Source organism: Struthio camelus, chromosome 3 (genome assembly GCF_040807025.1).
Source record: "Struthio camelus isolate bStrCam1 chromosome 3, bStrCam1.hap1, whole genome shotgun sequence".
In the NCBI taxonomy this organism is placed as follows: Eukaryota; Metazoa; Chordata; class Aves; order Struthioniformes; family Struthionidae; genus Struthio; species Struthio camelus.
Window position 1 is genome coordinate 68222332 of NC_090944.1, and position 23621 is coordinate 68245952.

The window sequence follows — 23621 nt, forward strand, 5'->3', positions numbered from 1 at the left end:
CGTTCACTTTCTGGGAAGTCTTTACAGTAAAATTCCTTTTACAAACTGTGTTCCCTTTGGAGTAGGAAGAAATATCTGTTTGTTTTTAATTCTTTGACTTGTATCCAGTTTCAGTTTTTATGACAATGTGAGTGAGGTAACTATTGAAATAAGTAGCTAATGATAGACAGTAGTTGGGCTTATCAAAATTTTTTGAAAAAAGAGAAAGGAAAAAAGAAAGGCACTAAGCCAAAAAGTATGAGTGTGGAAAAGCAAGGAGAGGAGCCATGGTAGCAGAGAAGAGAGAGATGCAAGCAGGAAAGAGAAAGGAACAAAGTTGCAAAACTTAGCGTTTAATACCTTTCAAAGAAATGATCTGACTTTCCAAAACGTGAAGTGTACCGCTGTTTTCACTGACTTTGAAAGAAAAGTCAGTGAAACACTCAAGACTTCTGCACTCAGTTATTCTGAGTCCTGAAGTTGAGCGAGTTTGCTATTAATTCCAAAAAGACTTTGGATTTCATTCTTTCTTTAAAAAAAAAAAAAAAAAAAAAAAAAACAGAACCTCCTGCATGGTGGGAGGCACTGTGGGAGGTTGGGAAACTAGCACAGAAAAAGAACCTTTGGTAACGAGTCCTTTTTTGTAATGTAGTATTGTGAATGAATATCTAACAGGGAATTCAACTTTTTCGTAAGGTGTCCCCCCCACACACCCATTCCTGGCATTTTTCTTTAGAGGTGAAAAAAGTTCTTCCTGTTTACAACCTCTGTGAAATGTTCATAAGAAAACATTTGTTTATGAAATCAAACCTGTAACTAGCAAGTAATCAGAAGAACTGCTTAGCCTGCAGGCCTTATGTGGTACTTTTTTTTTTTTTTCCTCCCTCCTCCCTTTCTTAATCAATTACTGAGTAGTTATCAAAAATACATCTTCATCGCATCTACAGCCTTCATCTGCATCAAAGCATTAAAAGATGGCTGAGCATGGGGATACACATGCCAAGAATAAGCAATTGGGAAGAGACATAATACTTTCTGTGCTTCTCCCTCCAGCCATCCCCAAAAATACCCTGTATGTAAGGTAATGGTCTGTATTGACTCAGATGATTATCACGTTTCCAAATAAAAGACGAGAGGAGCGAAGGAGAAAACAGGATTGCTAACGTAAGATTTGATCTATCCTTTTTCTAGGTCAGGTAGGCAGTGTTTCAGATGACAGCCATTTTATTTTGTCTTGTGCTTATATTGTATATGTGCTTATGTTTTGCTGAAAAAAATTGCAATAGTCGAGCCAACAGATTGAGGAAAAGTCAAGATGAAATTGTAAGCATCAAGATACTAGTATTTGATCTTTACACTAAAAGTGAAGCTAATGGAAACTACAAGTAGAAAGTCTAGTAGAAGCAGACATTCTTTCCTGAGACGACTTGTAAAACTGGTAACTTCCAAAGTGAGATACTGAATACAGTGTCACAAATTTTGACTTAATATATTAACAGATATCTTCTGGAGATATTTATCTCCACATACAGACAAGTGTATGCACAGACTTTTTTTTTTTTTTTTTAAGTTGCTGTATCACTGAGTTGAATACACAACTGCTGTCTTGTGTGGGCATGCAGGTGGGAAAATGGGAGATTGAAAGTGCCAGTACTCCAACAGTGAATATATAGGCAGATCCTTAGGCAAGTATTCACACGCTTTTCAGTGGTTTTGGTAAGTGCTTTTGAAAGAACATAATCCTTAGGAATGTGAATACTAGTGGGCACTGTTAAATAGCTTTAAATTTAATTACCTTTTTCTGTAGGTAGACACAGCATTAGTGTACCTAACAGTAAGAGATTATCTTTAGCTGATTTCTGTAAGATATGCCTACACAAGCAAACAAAGAAATTATGTATTGTCAAAATACATTACTGTTGTTTTATTTTGTGAATATATATCAGTATACCAGTAGCAAGTTGTTATTCTTTTACATATCTTAAAAGAAACTATGAGATATTTCTTGTTTTTTAGTAGAACCCTCCCCAAATTTATTGTATGCTGTTTTGAGATAACTGAGCATAGACCTTTTTTCTCAAGACTTGTCCAAGTTGTGGTTTTGTTTTAGACGGAGTTGGCTAACGGGTGCAAAATTACTGCATATTGTTAAGTGCTTTTTCATGAAATGTTTATCTGTCTTCCTCACTGCTGTTTTGGAGGGTTGCTTTATTTTTTACAGTTTCTTGAAACAAAATGTTTGCAACAGAATGTCCTTCTTCCACAGGGGTTTTGACAGTACAGCAAAACAAGGAAGTACTGTATATTGGTATTATAATCTTACCACAGATTTCAAAAGAGAACACTGAGAGAGGAAACTCAAAGTGCTGGTTCTTACCTCGAAAGCTTTCAGCTGCAGCAAGAAGTTCAGTAAACAAGAGCATTAACGCAAATCAAAGAGTATATATTTCTTCTATGTGGATTTACTCTTCTAATTAAAATGATTGTTACCAAATAACTCAAGACATAGCTTTTCAAGGCGTTCTTTGAATTCTTTTTCATTGACTAGAATGAAGAGAATCAGTGCTTGTGTATGAAGCTATTCAGCTGTGCATCAGATTTTCTTCAAAAGGAGTGGAAAAGAAATGTGTTCCTTATTCAATGGGAGTGGTAGATCTCTTGGAACTGATATTTTTTTCTTTTTTTTTTTTCTCTGAGGATGCCTGAACAGGCCTTCCTTTGCAGTGGGTGTTTACAGGATGGGAAGGCAACTGGTTAAATGCTTCAGCTATCTCAGAGTTGATTAAGGAAAATATTGAAATATTTTCAAGATTCCTTTAGCCAGTATTCATTCCGTAAAAGATTGCTCAGGTCACTTCATTGCATAGTTACAAAGGAAGGTGTATTTGTTAGAGCTCCAAAACTGTGTCCCCAATAGTCAGTCTGCTAATTCAGCTATTGCCTTAAGCTCCTTAGCTCTATGTACTTTACAGCTGGTGCATTTTTTTTTACCCCTCTTGTTCTGGAAGCTATTCCTGAGTTTCTGAATGAACTAACCTCACCCTGTAAGGTGAGGTATGTCTTTGGATTTGAGCAGGTTCTGGGCACTTGTTACTGTGCAGGAGTAAGCCAGTAATAGTGCTGAATCTTTGGAGGCACACACAGGGCTTGTAGCAGTTTTACTCTCATCTTGCCGCCTCCACCCCCCGCCGTGGTGCTGGGAAGCTTTGAGTCGTTCAAGTCCCTGAAACTTGCACTGAACCTGCTAACTATAGCAAGCCGCATTCCCAGCCCCTTGCATTCCTCTTGGTGTCTACCACCTGGCACATTCCTGCCGTTTTGGCCAGCTGAGTGGGAACGTTCATATGATATCTGACCCCCCGGCAATCACTTTCCCAGCCTATAGATTTGCCATCCATCTCTGTCAGCGGATTATACAGAGGGGAGAGAGAAATACCCTGAAGTTTCTCTGATGAACTGTCATTTGTTAGTCTTGAAAGCTGCCTGACTTGAATTTATAGAGGGTTCATCTGGCATTGTCAATCTGTGTGCACAGATAGGATGTCCAAACTCTGCAACTAACTTTTTTTTAATGAATTCTCTCCTCATCAAAGGATAAAGTTTTTGCAGCAAAAAATATAAAAGGCAGTTAAAACTAGTTGTTTCAAATGTGCAGCTTTTAGAGACAGCTATGTGTAGGTGGTTCTGCATAAGCATTGTCCTAAAACTTTGGTAATATTTCATCTTTGTTTCTTCAAAAAATAAAGTTCATATAATTGCAGTATGTATCCATAAGAAAACAAATCCTGTGTCAACCTCTTTATGCTTTAAGAAAGGAGGGTATTTGTGTGTTAGGGGGATGGGAAATGGGCAGGAAGGTTCGGGAGATAACAGAAAAATATTTTGCTTGTTTTGTGGGATTTCTCCTACTTTGTTTTGGAAGACATAGGGCAGAAATGGTTATATTTAGAAGTGAACCTTGAGGAGTGATGGGAATGGTGACTGGAGTTTGAACACTTCTAGGACAGTGTGGCTGGAAGGATGGCAGACAGTATTCAAGAGGAGATTGGTATTTATGAAAGACATTGAAGGTAGAATGTATAGAGCCAGTCCCAGCTGCTCCTTGAGTTTCCAAGTACCAAAGAAATGATTTTTTTTTTTTTTAATATATGTAGTATTTCTGGAATGAGTATTTGCGTCTAGGGTTATTAGGCTCCAGGCTTGTACAGATTTCCAATTAGGCTTGATGATAACTTAATATATTGGGTTGGTAAGTTGAAGAAGAGAAAGGAGACTTCAGCAGGCTTGATAAAAATTCAGATGCTTTTCATTAGCGTCAGAAGATTTGATTTCCTCATTTCCATTTTTAAGATGGAAATGCATTACTGTGAATCAACAGATAAGGAAAGGTAGCTCTAAAATCACAAAATCTTGTACAGTTGTGTTCTGAATTTCACCTGTTGGCAAGTGTACCTGGAACTACTTTTAACTACATCTACTCTGGAATCTTTTTCCAAAACTACTATTATTGGAAAACATCGGTTTGTTTCTTTACATATACACACACATACATATGTGTATGTAAAGTACCAGTTTCAGTAGCATTTCAAGTGGGCAAGGTTTCTCGGATCTAAGAGTACAAACACACTTTGCCCTCTCAAGAGTGTTAAATGCCCGGGAGTTAGAAGCCTCCCTGGAGGAAAGAGGCTAACTCAATTTTACCTGAGCTTTCAGCGTCTCTGGTAAGCGCGCTGATGCTGGCAAGGCCATCTTAAGCGGTGATGTCTTGTCTTCGCCTTTGACTCCCCACAAAATAAATACTTATTGATATGAATAAGAGGCTAAGGAAGCATTTATCTCAAGTTTTAAAGAGTAAAATTCCAAGTGGACATGAGGGAAAGACTAGTCCCAAGAAGAATAGCTAAGCGTGGGGCACGTTTTTTGAGGAGGCTGTGAAATATCCATTCTTTTTTCAGAATGTAACGGGACAAGTCCTGAGCAACTGGGTCTGAATTTGAAGTTAGCCCTACCTTAAGCAGGGAGGTTGAAATAAATGACCGCTAAACGTGACTTCCAATGTCAATTATTCTGGATGCTTTACCTACCATTCCATCATCCAGTGTGGTGTGGAGTTGTTTTGGGGGATAGGCGGTATTGTTGTTTTATCAGTTTTGTGAAAAAGGAAAACTTCTTACCGCTGTAAGCTGTGTTCCTGGTTGGCAAGATTTAAAGTAGCTGTGTAATCATAGTTGCATACATAATTTGATTTAGTGAAATAGTCGGCCCCAGGACTACTTTTCTTCTAAGATTCGCTGAACTATTAACTAGAAGTGAAGCGTTAGAAAATCTGTACAAAGTTAGGTAAATGTATTAATTTTGCAGAAGAGTACATGGAGGTATAGGAATGGTAAATGAGTTACTTCATCTTTCTCCTGATTGCCTGCATGAAAGCAGAACCTAGACAGCTCTCCTTAATGGTATACTACAAATACGAAAGCTCAGTGTAATATTTTTAATACAGTTTGTGGAGTCTTTCTTTTTTTAAAAAATAATTTTCCTTTAATTTTCCCTCTTCTCGTTCATGCAAGCAGCGCAGTCATTTTAGTGTTTATTACAAAATGCCAAATTGATCTGTAAAGGGAAGGGGAGTGGAGCCACAGGTGGTGTAAGAGGGAACCCATCGCTGGTGGGTCAGATAGAGTTCATGAGCTATATTTACTGTACTACTCTTAATAACAGTTGGTGCTAATGTGACTGCCTGAGTAATAAGACAGCTTTTCATCTTTCAAGGCATTTAGCCTTGGAGTCTCATCTTGAGACAAAGAGATGGTTGTAGCAAACGAGAAAGAAGTAGGAAAACATTGCTTAAGTGGAAATCTGGAAACAATATAACTTTCATGTTTGTTGTTCTGTAAACACACTGTAGAATATTATTGTCTTAGGACAATTGCGGGCGGCATCAGTCGTTGCAAACAGTGAGAGTTAGGCAGAGGGTTGCTCGCTGTGTCACCCTGTTTGACGCATGGTGTACACAGTTACAAGGGTAGCACCTACTTTCCTGTGCTTAGGGGGAAAAAAATAATCTTTTCTTTTTTCTTCTGCTCATAAAGATCCACATCCAGAGAACAGAAGGGTGTGACCACATGACCTGTTCACAGTGTAACACCAATTTCTGTTACCGTTGTGGGGAGAGATACCGCCAGCTCCGTTTCTTCGGAGATCACACGTCAAACCTCAGTATCTTTGGATGCAAATACCGCTACCTCCCCGAGAGACCACATTTAAGGAGATTAGTGCGAGGCTCTGTCTGTGGTGAGTGGATAAACGTACCTTGTAGAGAGCTGCACATGAGGTGATTGTTGGATTGGGGGGGGGAATCAGTATACTAAAAACCGTGACTTTAAAGTATAGGATGCACAGCCTACTGTTTAGTTATGTAAAAGGTGGTTTACTAAAAATATTAAAAGATGTAGCATTTGAACTCTTATTTTTCAAGGGACTCTATATGAATAAGCATTGTGTCCTTTGTTCTGGTAATGCTTCCCAACCTTTTCTGAATAACATGTAATGATAGTAAGCAAACTTGGAAAAAATCTAATCTTAGCATAAGGCAGTCTTAAAGCAGAATTTTAGCTTTTGTTGCAGAGAAAATTCAATTCACGAATTTATAATTTATTCACTTTAATTTTCATAGAGACCTCAGGTATTTAAAAGGACCTTTTATCGTGCATCATGTGAAACGCAAGCGCAGCAGTTTCACAGAAGATCTTTTAGTGAAAATGCTTTTTGCAGTGCTCAGACTTATGACTTGGGATATTCCTCTTTGCATTTTTTGTCTTTATGTCTTTTTGCATACTCTGTGTAGGCATGCTGTACAACAACCGCTATTTGATCTTTATGTCTCTCCACTAACATATGAATCAAGAAGCATTTACTCAGGCACACGGTGAAACCTATGACACATTTTAAAGCGACTGAAACCTGGATTCACAGGAGGAGTTGATTGTTGTCGAACTGGAGGTCATGGCACAGTAAAGTTTGGCTAAACCTGAGGAAAAACTTCTTCACTGTGAGGGTGACTGAGCATTGGAACAGGTTGCCCAGAGAGGTAGTGGAGTCTCCTTCCCTGGAGATAGTCAAAACCCGTCTGGATGTGATCCTGGGCAATATGCTCTAGAGGTCCCTGCTTGAGGAGGGAGGTTGGACTAGATGATCTCCAGAGGTCCCTTCCAACCTCAACCATTCTGTGATTCTGTAAGTCTGAGCACAGCCTGCAGCCATGTGAAGTGCCTGAACCAGAATGTCCCCATATAACACCTAGGGAAATGTTTGTCCCCCAAGAGTGGGATTTACGTGCTGAGCTGGGGATATCTGAGCTACCTAGTAGGAAAATAGAGAGAAGGAAGTATCTGAAATACTGGAGCTAGTTAACAGTTCTCTTCTGGGGGGTTTTTGGTCCTTGCTCTGAGTTGATGACTGCCTATTAATTGGGTATCCTTGTTCTTTAGTAGCTCTTCTAGTAGGAACTAAACTTGCATCATTTCACTCACAAGAAGATACAAAGCTGACAACACGCATGTTGCTGATTTGATCAATCTGTTCAGATGAAATCACATAAATTACTTTCCCTTACAAGAATATAATGCCAAAAGATTGACTTTTTTTTTTTAAAAAAGGACTCCCAATTTGCTTTTGACCAAGGTGTATACGTATCGCAACCTTATAGAAGCACAACAAAAATAGTTTTACATGATGTAGCTCACTACAACGTATTAAATTGATACTTACATAATGTAAGGTAAGAATTGTTGTCAGTTATTATAGGAAAATATCAAACATACAAAAAGGTTGTATTAAGTACAGAAAACTGGGGACCGATTAAGGAAAAGGAGACATTTTGTGCTCTGAATTAAGACATGGAAATTAAAGATAAATTGGAATTTACCTAGAATACGGAAGTGCTTTGAGTGTTTCAGTTGGATGAATTTGAATATAGAGATAAAGGTAAGAGCATGAATGTGTGGAAATAGACGTCAGTGGACCTGAGATGAAAACAATACTCCTGAGCCAAAGGTGTTCCAGTAAGAAAACCAGGTGATTTTCATTTGAAATAATACAAGAGTTGGCACACAAACTCATAGGCTTGGTAATAAGAATTGTTAGCTGATCTACAAAGTTGTGAGCGACTAGCAAACATGGAATGCATATTTAACAAATGATAATAAGTAGTACAAGCCCATTAGTTTGACCTCAGGATTTCGCAAGGCTTTGGAACACACTTGAAAAGAGAGGTGAATTAAAGATGCAGAAATAAATGGGAAGGAGGATAAAAATTCGAAACAATTGGATGTGCTTACTCTGTGATATATTTTATAGAGATAAATTCTAACACACAAGAAGATCTATTAAAGATTAAAGACAATACTGGCACCAGAACAAATGGATGTAAACTGTTCATGAATAGATTTAAGCTTAAGATTCAAAGGCTATTTCTAAGCACTTGGCAAAGTTTCAGAAGAGCTTTCAGTAAAAGCAACAATGGCAAACATTACAAATCATTTTAAAATGGATCTTGGTACATTTGATGGAATTACTATCTGTGATAGGAAGGGATAGTACTGAAACATTAGAAGTACTGTGCTGCTCACGTGCAGAATCACTGGTAATGTTACTTCAAGATTAAACCTCCCATGTGCAATGGGGACACACATATAAATATTATCTTTTGGCAGATCTAAGTTGTGATAAAAGTTACATTATTGCTGTTTTAATTTTTACATTGGTTTACACTAGTTGTATCTGAACATGCAGTTTACTGATTAATGCCAGAAACAAAGTCTGAAATACAAGTACCGCGCATGCATAATTTTAATAATAAATAAGTTTTATTTTCCTTGTTTTTAGTTATTTTTCTAAGAAATAGTAATACATAATATTTTCCTTCTTTAAAAAAACCAGCTTTTAGTAACAATAAGAAAATTAGTTTATATGCGAATAATGACTTGGAGGTAGTAAAGACAAATGCACCGGTATATGTATCAGAGAGAAAATTCTTGAGAAGTCATAAAGATGTGTATCTTAATAATTCATAAAAACATGCATAGAAGTATATAGAAGGTATAAGTCCCTCAGGCCTCTTGAGAGGGAAGTTGGATTATTCTAATTTTATTTTTTAATATTGATTCCGATATATAAATAACTAGCAAAATACTCCAGAGCCCTATCAACACTCACATCTGAAAACTGAAAAATAATGGTGTAACAACTGGCATCTGTTTAGGAATCAAGAATTCGGCCAACTGCTTTTACTCTGTTGGATTAGATTTTGGCTATGATTAGCTTATGTGGGTCAGCATGGGCCCTGATTTACACACACACTTTTTTTTAAGAAGGCATTATATAGTTGTAAGGTGGTCTTCTGACATTCTCCTTTCAAGACGCTGCAATCCCCAGCTGTGATGTAATGTCAGTTCAGCTTGTGGATTCTGCCATCTTGAGTGGTGGAAGCTTTGCAGGATGAGCTGTCCTTGTAAGACTTTCGCCATCTTCAGCAAAATTGATATGTTCTCGTTAACTGGGTAAGTGCTAAGTTCTGCGTAGCAGTGTATGTCTTCAGCAGTGGCCAACTAGAAACAAGACCCCGCTCACTGGTTGTTTCCAGGAATCATTAGTTTAGAGACTTCCTTAGTTAAGGATTGTGTCTGCACCGTTGCTTGATAAATATCAGCAGATGTATCCTTCACCAATTTATACCGTTCTTAAATAAATTAGAGTTTTGGCCTCCACAATATCTGTGGATATTTTGCTGTAGGATTTTATTATGCATTGTGCAGAGAAAGTACCTCCTCCTCTCTTGGTTTTTTAAATTTCCTCCTGATAATTTTATTGCTTACTTCTTGTATCTTCAAATATAGTAAATAATAGTTCGCTTATTGTCTGATACCTTTCTTTTATAGACTGTCCCTCAAAATCTTTATCATCATCTTTGATTTTGTTTTTGTTCTTAACTGAAGCTTTCTAGTCTTAATTACTTAAAATTAAGTTGAAAATCCAAAAATCTCTTATTCCCATTAGGGATCAAGCCTAGGATCAGAAATGTGTTGGTAGCTAAAACAGTAAACATAAATACGTTCAGGCTTCGCTAGGCATCAATATAACATTATTATCAGAGAATTGTACAAGACTGATTTTTGGTTCCATTCAGAGTCAGCAGAGTATGTTAGAAAGAGGAGGTTGTAGCAGAATGTTGAGGAAAAGGTCACTATGAAGCATAATCTCTAAGTTTATAGTAACATCTAGCCTTCCTCCTCCCCCCCTAAAAAAAAAAAAAAAAAAAAGTGGAATTTATTATAGTAAAATGTACTGCTATTATAGAACTCTACTTTTGGCTGCAAGTGGGAGGCCAGTGAGGTGTTGCTAGATACCTTTTGTTTTTTTATTCTCTTGCTATGGAGAAGAAATGTACTTGTTTAAGTAAATGTAGTGATCTTATAGTCTGTACAGTGAAAGTTCTTTGGCTTCTTTTTACTAAATCTGGGTGGGTGGGGTGTGTAAAAAGGAAAGAATGCTTTATGGCACACTCTGGCATGCTATCATATTTTCTGTTTAGAAGTAAAGGTCTGTGCCTACAATCACAGACTATTCTGTGATACAAAGAGGGGAAAATCATTTATGACAGCATAAATTAATAGCATTGAATTTAAACACACTACTCTTCATAAACCAGTGGCTTTGTAAAAGTAATAGAAGTCAGAGGGGAAGGAGGAAAATAAGCTGATAGAAAAATTGATATCTGCTTACTGGATGACATTGCTCTCCCTACCTTAGCCCACATGTTTTTTAAAGGAGCTTTGCCCTGTGATCATTGTGTAGAGTAAGATGAAATAGCTTTTATCCTTCATTCCTAGTGGACTTGGAGGTTTCATCCATGTACTAGTTAGACTCCACTTAGCTAAGTTGTTGAGGGCAAAACATATTTTTTCAATATATTTCAGATGCCATTTAAGTGTCATCTGAATTCAGCTGGGTGAATTATATTCAAAATCATTTACTCAGTACTAATTACGTGGATACATAACAGGACAGAACATGTAATGGGTGCCATTAAATCAACTGAAGTTTTTTTGCATGGTCTATATCTGAAAAAAAAAAATATATATATATATATATATATCCTTTATATATATGTATATCTGAAAATATCTGAAAACAGCATGTTTTCAAATCTGCCTGATACGTATTGCTGTCCCAAGACAGGGTGCATGATTACACAGTTCGGAGCACTGTAGAAGGAAGCCTGCATTCCTAGGATCCAAGCTTTATTTGCAACTTTATTGTTTAATTCGGTCTGATTTGTAAGAATGCCTCTTAAGCATTTAATTGGACTTTTAAAATATAGATGGAAACTTGTATTAGAACTTAAATCTAGCTAGAGATGACTATTTTGATTTGTAAATATATACTTACAGTGGCTCTGTTTAAGCATATACTGATATTTAGACTTGGAAAACTAAACTTTCCATTTTTCCTATGCTAGGGATTAAATTTGTTCTCCAAAACTGGTATGTTAGGTTTTTACATGGAAAAGAATTCTCAAAGGACGTGGGTTTGTTTGTTTGCTTTTAAGGAAATATATACAAAGTTATGCGAGGGGAAAATATTCCCTCATGTTTCCCAAAATGATTCCTCCTTTTGCAGAAAAATATCTTTCTCCATAACAACAGTAGTGAAGCTCCTCTGATATCTGAAAGTCCTCAAAATGTAAATATGATATTACTACAGAGGTCTAAATCTTCATGTTGAATGACTCTGTATACAAAAAGAAAACCATCTACCACTGATTCGAGTAGTATTCTAAAAATGTTCCCTTTTGGGGCTTGATTGATTTACTACAGTGTCAGTAGTTATCCTTAAAAACTAAGTCTGAACATAACCAAAGTGGCTGTTGTAACATAGTGCTGAGTTCACTGCATGGACTAATGACCCAAGGGTTTTTTTTAGCTCTGGAGCAAGTTTTGCGGTTGCTGCTGAATTTCTTACTAGCACAGCTTCTCTGCAAGCAGGCTCTGAACTAGTAGAAATAGGACAATGGATCCTTGTGAAATGTGGTGGCTATAATAAACACCCTTAGTCTCACCAGCATTTCTGAGTATGCCTCTAAATGTGATTAAGAGCCTCATAATCCTTCACGCTGCGACAAATTATTTGTGTAAAATTTCATTTGGATAGAAACTAACGTTCAGATCAGACATATAAAACAGAGCATTTTATAATTTTTTTCATACAATGCAGATACAAATGATTGGAGTAAAAGTTAGATATCTGTTGCTTTGCAATGGTTGCTGTTGTTTGTGCTCTTACCTGATAGTAGCTTGAGTAGGTCTTACTCACCTCATGGTAACTTGTTCCTTAATTTTATGTGATAAAAGTAAAGAAAGATCAAGGACTTAAATGTCATTTACAAGGACATTTATAGGACGTTGTATACAAGGATAAACAGTGTTTTGTTTTTAAAGCTTAACATTTAGAAAGAATGCATTGATAAACAAAGGTAGATATAGTTAATGAACTGATTGTCCCATGATGACGAAAGGTCATTTTATCCTTTCAGATGGTAGAAGTAAAAGACTACGTAATACTCCTCCTTTCGTATTCACAGACAGGAGGAAGAAGGCAGATATTAATACTTTATTTCAGCTCAGAGTTAATTTGTCAGACATAAGTAAACAAACTATGAAACAGAATTAGCTTAGGAAAATTCTTTGTATCCGCTCAAAAGCTAGCTTAGCTCTTCTATGGACTCTGGGTTCTGTATATTTTAGTTATCAGTCCAGTAGTTCAAGTTTTTAATAATTTTGGTAGCAAACATCTTAACCACATAATTTGAATGTTAGAAGTTTATTAATAAGGTATATAGTTATTAATAACAGATATAGAGCTTATGCTTTAGAACAGTATTTTGTAACTTTTACTTGAAAATTGTTAAAGGCATTGTTAAATGTTTTAGATCACTAATTTTTTGATATTTACTTGAATTTTCCATCACTCTGCATTCATTCTCCTGTCTGCACTTGAATAACTTATTTGAGGCAGCGACAACTTGCGTGTGTGTAAAATGCAACTCAGTGGAGCCCCAAAAAGATCTACCATTAGGATGCCTAGCAAATAGAGTAATACTAATAGTATCTGCCAATTTTTCTCTTCTAGGAATTAATATTTCCCACCCCCAACACTCCTATGAAATTTAAAAGCTATCAAAACAGAAATGTGAAAAGGACCAATTCATTTGACTGCTGTGAATATTTCCAAAATATCTCATTTTTCCTTCAGACTGCCCAGATTAGTGTTTCAGGTTATGGAGAGGTTTACATCATCGTTGAATGAAGTAATCCATTTACTGAAATCTGATACAGTGACTTGAGAGAGGGAAGCACAGGGAAGAGAGAGGTAATGAACTTGCTCTTCCTCCCTTTCTGGAGATAACCTTTCCGTGATATGCTTTAACCTAGGGAATTGTTGAATTTCAGATCTCTGTTCAAACTGCTGGCGTGTGAGTAAAAATACTTAACACGCTGCATTTTCAAAGAGCTGAGAAAAGTAACATCTTTGAGCCACTCAGTGAGAGAGATTCTGCCCTGTTTAGTTGGAATGTATTTGACGCAAGAGAGAGAACTTGCATTCAAAGTTCAGTTTCAACTTTAGCCTTTCGAAAGGAGCCTTGTCTTCCTTCCATGCAGTTCTACAGATGATAAATTCAGAAAAAAGTAAAGAATGAGAGCAGGTTTTATTTGTTCTCCGTCTTATGCTCTAGCTGATAGGCAGTACAACCCTCTCACCTTATTCATGTAGGAGCAGCAACACAGTCTGTTAAATATTGATCCAAAATAGGGTTGGCAGTGGTTTGATTTAGTCCTAAATCACAGCAGTACAGGAGGACTTTACCGTAGCCTTTTAAAGAGAGCAGAAGCATATTTAGCTACCAGCTAGCGTCATTGCGTTGAACTAACCTAAACTCCCCAAGATACTGGCTTGCTTGACATCTTTCCAGGGTTGTTGTGGTACAATAGGATTCGGCAGAATCTCTCTAAAGCCAAAAGATTATAGCCTTATATCTTTCATGTTCCTGTCAGTGCCCAAAGGATTTCAGAATGGAAACTGAAGTTAATGGAAGTTAATTGTTAATGTACAAAATGAGCCATGCTCAGAGAATTGTGGTGGATAAAGAGCGATATGTACAAGGAGCTGGCTTTTTGGTGGTGATTCCCAGCTAGATTTACAGGCTGACTTTACAAATAAAAAGCTTGGTAAAGTATTCAAAAAGCTAACCAGTTTTTGAGAGGTCAGATTATCCAAATATTTATCAATGGTTGGAGAAGGTGAAATAAAATGCCTGCTTTGAGTTATTTAATGAATTTTGTGTTTCAGCTGGAAAACTACTCATTACACCCCTAATACTGGTTCTTGGACTGGCACTGGGAGCCATAGCTGTTGTAATAGGTAAGAATTACATACAGGAATGAGTCTGATTCTTGTTTTGCCAGACTTCCTTGCATGACTTTAACATCTCAGTATTTCCCTCTTTGAGATGGACACAGAAAAAACACAAATTGCAGAATTCTTTTCAGTGTAAAGCACATGCATTTTTTTCTAAATAGCTGTATGTCTTTAGAATCTTAAAGCTTTATAACATTTTTCTTACATATGTTTTATGCCTACTAGTTTAACTGTTTCTTTTTTTCAATTATTTCACTGTTAAGGCTTTTTGGAACCAAAAACCTTAACTAGTATAGTTAAAAGTGAAAAGGCCTGCATAATTTATGTCTAGTGCCAGGGGCTGGCTGGCCTGAAACCTTCCTTTCACCACCCCAGTGGATCACAACTTTAAGAACATTGCCACGTGCGATACAAGATGCAATTTTGCCTGTATCAGTGCATATCCACTATTCATTTATATTGGCAGTAATATGTCAATCAAGGATCTAGCTGCCTTGCAAGCCTTCACCAAACTACTCTAGGCCATTGGAAATTTACAGTGAATGCCCATCCCAGAAGCATGTTGGCATGATGTACCTTTATTCTGATATAATAAAGCCAATATATACTAGGATAATTACATTAATGAGATTATACGTAGCCAATTAGTATATAACCAATATACTGATACAGCTTTTCTAGAGTATACCTGACAAAATAAGGAATATAGCGAGTAATTAGAGTATTTAGACTAAGAATACAGAAATTTTCTGTAGTAATACTCTGGGTTGGGTTGGCTGAAGAGGTATATATTGTTTTAGTGGCATTTTTATGCCAAGACTGTAGGCAATAAAGACTCTCCAATGCTGGTAAAGCTTATTTTGCTCAGCAGTCTGGTATAATCCATATAGGAAAAAGAAAGCTCTTTTGCTTATGTTAATAAATTGAAGAGGGTTTTCCAGTAATGCGTCTGCAGTAATGCCTATTCTACCACTAAAGTGCCCACCCTTGGTATGGCCAGATAAGAGAGACAATCAAGAGCAGCAGCATGTGCGGTTCCAAATACATTGATTATTTATAGTAAAGTTTTCATTTTGAGGCAATTACAGTAGTACTTACTGCCAACACAACTGTAAAAGTAATCTTAGTAGCATAGCTGAAAACCATCTTACACCAATAAAAAGATTATTCAGCACAGCAAGGTCCCCAGCGACTGCGGTAGTCTGTTGTTAGTTTGTTACTGTGCTGGTGTCTGAAAAAGGATTCTTCACCGTCTCAGTTAGTTGGTGGTGAGGGGAGGTGGGAAATAAGACAAGCTTTTTCATATGGGTTTGAAAGAGTATCTCTTATGACAAACTATTTTTCACTTAGATAAATCTGACTTTTTTTTTTCCTTTTACACTTTACTTTCTCTCAAAAGACTTTTTAAGATAAAAAATTCCATGCCTGGGCAAGGGTAAACCTTTGGTATTACTTAATGATAGATAAGGATGCCTGTAAAAAATTGTATAGATACAATATATTGCCTTTAATGCATGTGAAACTGGTTGAATTAAAGGTTAAGGGGATTTGGAAAGAGTGGATCACCTGAAGAGGAAGAAATGAACACAGAATTCCAAAGTTACAAGAAGCAAATATTTGTTAGCCTTTTAGATTTACATTACATGTTTACGAAAAGTGGTTTAATTAAATCAGCCTTGGATTGAGATTTCAAAATTGGAAAAATACTTTTTAGAGTTTTAAGTTTGTATCTCTTACAAAACAGACCATTGTTGAGGAATTTATTTCTATTAGAAATGGGGGTTTTAGCAGGAATTTGTTCTAAAGGAAACGGAGGAAAGTGGAGTTGAACAAGTTACTAAAGAGACTGTTGCAGTCTATTTTTTCTGCTTATCCAAATACCTCATCCAAGTTCTATGACAGATGGAAAGCTGCATCTGAATAGTCTATGTGTGCTGAAAGAATAAAATGAGTACACAGAGGACCACATTTTAATTAAGGCTTTCTTCCTGTTTTCTTATTTTGGCAGGTTTATTTGTGTTTCCTATCTATTGCCTTTGTAAAAAGCAGAGGAAAAGGTCACGGACAGGTATGCCCTGGTAAGGACGGACCTTACTCATCTGAACTGGGCTGGCCCTGCAAGGGCTGTACACGGTTTGTGCAACAGAGCAATACAGTGCTGGTAACAGCACCCAAGCCACCGCCCTGGAAGAAGAATGGGGGAATCTCCTGCCATCTTCCCTCAGCCAAGAACACTACTGCAGACCAGAAAGCCTCTTTGCTCTGAAGCACTCTGAACAAGATGGGCCCCCTGACTGCTGCTTTTAAATGTGATTTTTTTTTTCCTTATCACTTCAGAATTTTCTTTTTTTGAAGATTTAGATCTAAGTTTCTGAACTAGACAATCAAAGTCTGTATCGTAGCCACAACTCTACTACCGATTTGGCCTGTGAAGAAAGCATTTAACTGCTAACACGTGTTCTATTTAACTTCCGTGTCGGCCTTTAAGGGGGAAATGCTTAGAAGTGTTTGGACTCTTACTGTACACTGAACATTCTACTTTTGGTATTAAAACTAATTCTGTAAATAACTTTCATCACACAGCGTTCTGTTCAGCATACCAAAACCCAGTCACATGCCAGAACGTGACAGCTGGTTATCTACCGAGTTGTCCTACTAGTGAGCAACAGTGTAGATTTCGTTTCTGCTGCGTGGATTGCCACAGCCAAATAACAGTGCCTCAAAGAGAAATAAGATTATTACTGAAACTTCATGATACTTATAAATACACTGATTGGTTTCATTTTAGTATTTAAATTATGTCAGCTTATAAGTAGTGATTTGGGTGGGGGGTAACTTTGTTAGAAGAGTACAGCATTTTGAACCTCTCCCAGTGAAAGAAAAGATTTGAAGGGTTTAGATGATAAGAAATATCTGTGGCCTGTTCTATCCCAAGATATTCACTGAAATGTGATACAGAATGTACAAGGAAATGTATTCACAAGGAAGCTGGAAAGCTGCTCTTCTGTTCTGACCTGACACACAATATACTTAGTACACACTAGTTACGTGTGAAGATTGAGTTGATGAAACTTTATTAATAGCACCTTTTCTTAAGCAGACTATCCAAGTCTTAGAGCATCCGCTGATGCCTCGTGAGGAAAACTGTTATCAAGTTTGGATGACAGGAGGGCGCAGAAATTGTTAGGAGACCATTTTATTCTTCTTCTATGCTTCCAGTGTTTCTCTTCCTTCCTGACATGTTGTTGAAGATCTTTGAAAAGAAGAGCTATTCTTGCTCGCTGTCCCTAACTTCAGAGTAGTACCACTGTTTGTTACTGGACTTTTTTCTCAGTGCATCACAAGAGCAATGTAATTCAGGGTTAGGAACCAGCTACTAAGAATTTTTTTCTTTTATAAGTCTAGTACAAATTTATCATGCAAATATAACTTAAAAGTAAAACTTAGAATAAGTTGATGTAAGCAGAACGCTGATACCTAAGAGAGCTGTTGAAGAGAAATATCTGCTTTCTATTTATAAAAATTCAAGCTGATCGTAAGATTGGATTTGTACTGTGAAGGTACTTTTTTCAGTGAAATTCTTGTGTGTGAATATATACACATATACACATATACACATGTATATATATATGTATATATGTGTATATGGGAGGAGGGGAAAGAAAAGCGATAGGCCATGTGCTAAAAGTCTAGACCCACAAAGAGTGTCTTTTTGAAAGGATGTGCTTTGCTCCACTTTCTCTGAAACTTGTCTTGAAATCTGAATCCAGCTGTAGTTATTAAGTAAATAGTATGCTGTCCCACCAACGTAATACTCCTTTGTCATGAGATAACCGCTTTGACTACAAAGCCTCAGTGGGAGAAACTGATGGATTTTGTTTACCTGGAAACACAACTATGAGCTTACTGTAGTTGGCTAGTATGTGTGTGTTCAGTCAGCTTGTGTTTTTGTTTTCTTTTTTCTTTCCCCCTTGCTGAAACAGTTTGCACAAGCACACTATAGTAGCCAACAGAACTTAATTTTTCCATTTGAGTTGGAACCAAGGGCCAACTTGAGTTGGGACCGAGTTGGTCCAAGGGCACGTTGACCCTGTCATGACAGTAGAAATAGTATCTTCCTAGGATTTTCAAATTAAGCTAGGAAGCAGTGACATTTAGAAGTAAAGTTCAGAGGCTATTTTCAATGCAAATCCACCTGTTAATTAGATTTCTTCTTCAGTGACACATCAGTTTTGTATTTTTGTTCTATCTGCAGGTTGGAAGCTGCCTTAAAACCAGTCTTGTTTCTGAAAGTGTTTTCCGAGGCCATACATATCAGTTCTCTTTGGCTTACTCAGGGATTTTTATTCCTTTCGTTAAATGTCAAATGACAAAGATATTTTTGTATTATTTAGAAAACCTTCAGACCTCTGAGATATATATATACATATATATATATACACATTTGGTTTTGCAATGCAGTCTGTAGTATGGTATCAAACTGTTCCATTTAAGAATATTTGAGTACTTGAGATTCTCTGTAATTAGCTACACAGTGAATTAATTTCCTTTGTTTTCCCAGTTCTTTATAAATATGTGAGATATTCTTACAGTCTTTGTAGCTGTTTTCACTCTGATGTTTGAGATTTTCATAGTTTCTGATGGCAGTTCAGTCAGATCTGAAGTTATGATATTACAATAAAGAGCATAAAAGGGAAGATAATAGATGTGCACTTATTTTATATTCAGAAAGCATGTCATTGTGGGTGAAGGAAATGAATACGCTCCTCAACTCCTACATTATCATTTAATTTGGGCCATTTTGATTTCATCAGAACAGATTAAATCAAATGAAAATGGTACTTTGTATTCTACATATAGGCATCATTGACCTTGTGAAGAAAGGGAGTTTAATATATCTTGCTTGCTCTGGGGGGCAAGGGGGAAGGAAAGTGGGGGAGGGGGGGATAACGATGATCTTTGCTTTTCTGTTTTTAAAAAAAAAAAAAAAAAAAGGAAAGGAAAGGGGAAAAAAAAAAAAAAAAAGAAAGAAGGGGGAATTCAAGAGCCAGGCAGAGTAGGGATAGGGAAGACTTTTTTCCCCTCCATATAAAATGTCCTCATTTGAATAGTACATAAAAATACAATTTATCATCAATATTATATAGCGTAACGAATTGAAATATAGAAAATAGTTTAGCCCTATAATTTTTTTCCATAAAATGTTAGGTTTAAACAGCTCTTCTAATATCAAAGGAAACTTTGTATACATCACAGTCATGTGATTTGTTTTGCAATCAACTTTAGCAAAATGGAATAAACTTTTTTGTAAGGAAATTCAAGGATGCTTTTCACTACCTTAATTTTTTTTTTTAATTGTACTCTGAAGAGACTATTGACCTTCTACCTCTTTATAAGCAGAAAACTTCATGAAGCAGTTGAATTAGCCTGTTAAGCAGTTGCTCAAGGTGGATTTCATGTTACTGTATGCTGAACATCCAGATTACTTTCACCATACTTCATATTTAGGATTATTTATCGTTGTGAGAAGTTCTTACTCAGCAATATCTGTATTCAGGCTAAGAAACCCTTAAGTCCACTCTGCGTTAGCCTGGTGTTTCTAGCTTGCCTGATGCAGTTAATTTGTTCATGCACTCATGCTTTTCTGCCTATGTGCTGCAAGGGTTACACGTCCTGCCGGTGGCACTGTGCCTCGCTCCCTCCGGCTCTGGCTGAGGTCCTCTGGCGCTGCTGAGCTGGGCATGCCTGGCTGGAGGGGCTGCTTTCTCTTCAGGCTGAGGCTACTTTATGCTGTGAACCATCTTTCTACTGTCTCTCCCTGCATTTGAAAGCCCTCCATAAAGGTCACTGGTTCAGCTGTTAACGACAGTTCATGACAAGCCCAGCCCGCGCAGCAGCTAGCCTTGGCCTTCCACTTGGTCTGTGGACTGTGTAGGCAGCTTTCGCTGCTGCCTTCGTGGGATCAGCAATGCCCAGCCCTAACAGCTCTAAACAACTTTCTTGCTTTTGGTCCTTAGGTGAGACTTACATATCAAATGAAGGTTTCATTTAGCCTCATGTTGCTCTTCCCTTTTAGGGGACCTTTTGGCTTCAAGTTAACACCTGATTCTAGACCACGAATTTTCAGCTTTGTACGTGGCTGCCTAACAGAGCCCCTTAAACTTGAGTAGTATGATACTCAACATTGCCTTCAGACTGGACACCTAGATAAGTGCTCTGAATGTCTAGTGTGTCCGTTTGGCCAAATAAATGTTACTATGTGCAAATTTTCCCAGAATCTTTTTTTTTCCCCCTCTTCTGCTCCATGTTGCTCTACGACTGTTGAGAAGAAAGAGTAGATGCGCTTCCTCCACTAGGAGTAATTAGTTAATTTCAACAATTGGGTCAAGTTACAGGGCTGCTGAGCCATAAGCGAGAGGCAGAAGTGCAGTGCTGAGTAGCCGTGAGCTCTAGTCGGCTCATCCGTTTCAGTTCCGTACAACGACTTCTGTTAGTTTTCAGTTCTCATCACCCTTATAATAAACAGTACACTAATAACTTTCAAATATCATTAAAATACAGTGCACTTTCAATGATCTATTATCTTCCTTTGGGGCAGTGCAAATGTATAAGGGAGGGAGGATTTTTATGTATGGTTTTGATATAACTAATGCTGACTACATAACTCTTGCTGGTATGATAGATTTTTTTGTTGGGGGAGGTGTTTTAGTTTACATCTATTTATTTACTTGATTCTGAAAGTATGATCATCGTGAAGTTTTACTTTTTTTAAAAATATTAATTTGCAGGGACTATTGCCAAATTCACTAGAAGGTGTTTTGGATCTCTATCAGGTATTCTTTTTAGCCAGTAGGCTTTCTGTTCTTCCAAAGACTGCCACAGCTTGTGTGATGTCAAATAGTGTGTAGGCAGGACAGTAATTCTGTCCGAGGATACTAATTCACCAATGATTAAATTGGCTTCTCTTGCCAGTTAGATTTGAGAAACTATTTCTTATTCAAACAGTTCGTCATGCAGACTTTGAGCTTTTTTCAGTTTGTTTAAACAAGTGCTGAAAAATGTGTTTTGTTTCTTGATCAGACCTTGCATCATTTATAATCTTTGGCGTGACAGTTGTGTAGCTCCAAGCTGTGGATAAGAAACATGATTACTGTTACTTTTATAATCTATACGAGATCTCTGTTGATTTGTTGATGGAAAGAATCCTAAATGAAGAAACTATTAGAGAGAGTATTTCTTAGTTTCTTCTAATTTTGCAGCCTTATAGATGCAGTGGGTCAGTTCCATTCCTGACATCAGTCATAGCCCTATTAAACCGGAGAAGTTGCACCCATTCTAATGCAAGTATAGAATTTGGCCTATACAATCTTGATAAAAATATTTGGAACTCTGTTGATAACTGTCATGCAGCAACTTGAAAATCAGGTTTCTTTCTGAAGAAGAGCAAACTGTTACAAAGCCTGTTCTGTCACAAACAGAGTAGTACCGGCACTGTTTAGTGGATGCAGGAGAGGGCAGGAAGAAGGGAAGAGTTTCCAAATGGCATTCTTATTGAAGCAAATCATCGAGGAAGTACTAGCTTTTAATACAATAAGTGCAGCTTTTTACTACTTTGAGTCACCAATAACTTTAAAAAACACATCCATAGACAGTGTTAAATTACTGATATTTAAATTCCGCTTTCTTTAGTGTAAGCCGCATTAGCACAGTTTAAGAATTGGAGTTAGGAATGGTTTAATATACTTAAATTTAAAACAGAAACAAACTTGAAAAGAGCATACACATATTTAGGAAGTTATGTTGCTAATATTCTTGGTGACTTGTCTACTACTATTATATGAGAAACCACCTGAGCCTGGATTCAGCTGTAAGACTAGCAGTGTTTTCACGTATGTACTACTGAAGGTATGACACAACACCTGCAAACATGTATTTATTTATTTATTTCTCTAAGAAACTTAACAAATGCAGTTTGTTGCTGTGACACAGGACTGTAACTTTCTGGCTGTTTCTTCCTTCGTTTTGTGCCTAAGGGCTCAGGATCTATATGTTTTCTCTGCAGTAAGAAATGGAATGCTCTTATTAGGCAATTAATCACTGATGCTCTTAGCCTGACAGTGAAATACCATAAGATAGGAAAATGAGAAGTGGTCTTAGAGTGCATGCCCTGATTTCAAAAGCAGACCTGTAATATAAGCTTTAATTACTTTTCCCTAGTAAAAAAAAAAAAAAAAAAAGTAAATTTCCAAGCATAATTCCAACTGTTAATTCCTAAATGTATCTTTGTATTGAAAAAAAAAAAAAAGGAGACTAGGTATAATAGGGTATAATAATAATTAGTTTATTTGAAAAATGAATATTGTGCTGAAGAAAACCTTTTTGAAGCTTATTTAGCTTATATGAAAATGTGAAAAGTAAATCTGAAATGTGTTGGATGGATCAGAGTAGGAAACATTTATATGTATAAAAAATTTGACGTTTTTGGCATAAAAATGGATTTTGCACATACCCTACTCAAACACTCTTGCATGCTAGGCCCATGCAGTGTTAATCTGGTTGAAAACTTGGCAAGCTGAAATGAAAACGATATTATTTGAAATTTTAACTTATTATCACTGAGCATGATGTTACTAATACACGTCCACATTTGCCTCATTTTTACAATGAAAATCTGCTTATAGAATCCAAACAGGTTGTTCAGAAGGTTTAAACCTATCTTGTAAAATTGCTGATGCAGTTAAGAAACTTTTTCATGTCTTAGGCAAGTTCTGGGTAAGCAGATGGATTCTCTCTTTAGTCATGGCCTGTCTTTTTGCATAGAAAATGCACTGTTAAAACAGTTCTTCATACCAATTTGCATTCTGCTCCTTCGTGTCCAGAAATTGCAAGGAAAGTGGTAGATTTACATTTCACTGTGTTTACCATCTCATAATAAAATGTTTACCATATTGCCATTTGTTACACGTTTTATTTCATAATGGTGTCATTTTCCTTTCAAACTTCATGATTTGAAACCAATTGGGGAAAATGGCTGAAGATGGAATTGGATCTTAGAAAATATGATCTCATAGTAAGTGGTTTCAGTAAGACTTTGCTGAGCAATACCAGCAAAAGATTATTTCTCTTATACTTAAATTACTTAAATGCAAAATGCCAATATCTGTTTTTCT

The 23621-nt window shown here is 36.8% G+C and overlaps 1 protein-coding gene across 2 annotated transcripts in view; it reads left to right on the top strand.

The window, feature by feature from the left end:
* The window catches only part of RNF217 (ring finger protein 217), an 81226-nt gene that overhangs the window by 45047 nt on the left and 12558 nt on the right, over positions 1-23621 (top strand). The window contains exons 4-6 of one of the 2 annotated variants that reach the window (XM_068938177.1): positions 6069-6270; positions 14383-14454; positions 16460-19426. In XM_068938177.1, coding sequence (XP_068794278.1) covers positions 6069-6270; positions 14383-14454; positions 16460-16533 — 348 coding nt within the window. In that variant the 3' untranslated portion in view covers positions 16534-19426. Of the gene's footprint in view, positions 1-6068; positions 6271-14382; positions 14455-16459; positions 19427-23621 lie in introns of those variants that run through there. The other variant, XM_068938178.1, reaches the window with a different exon arrangement.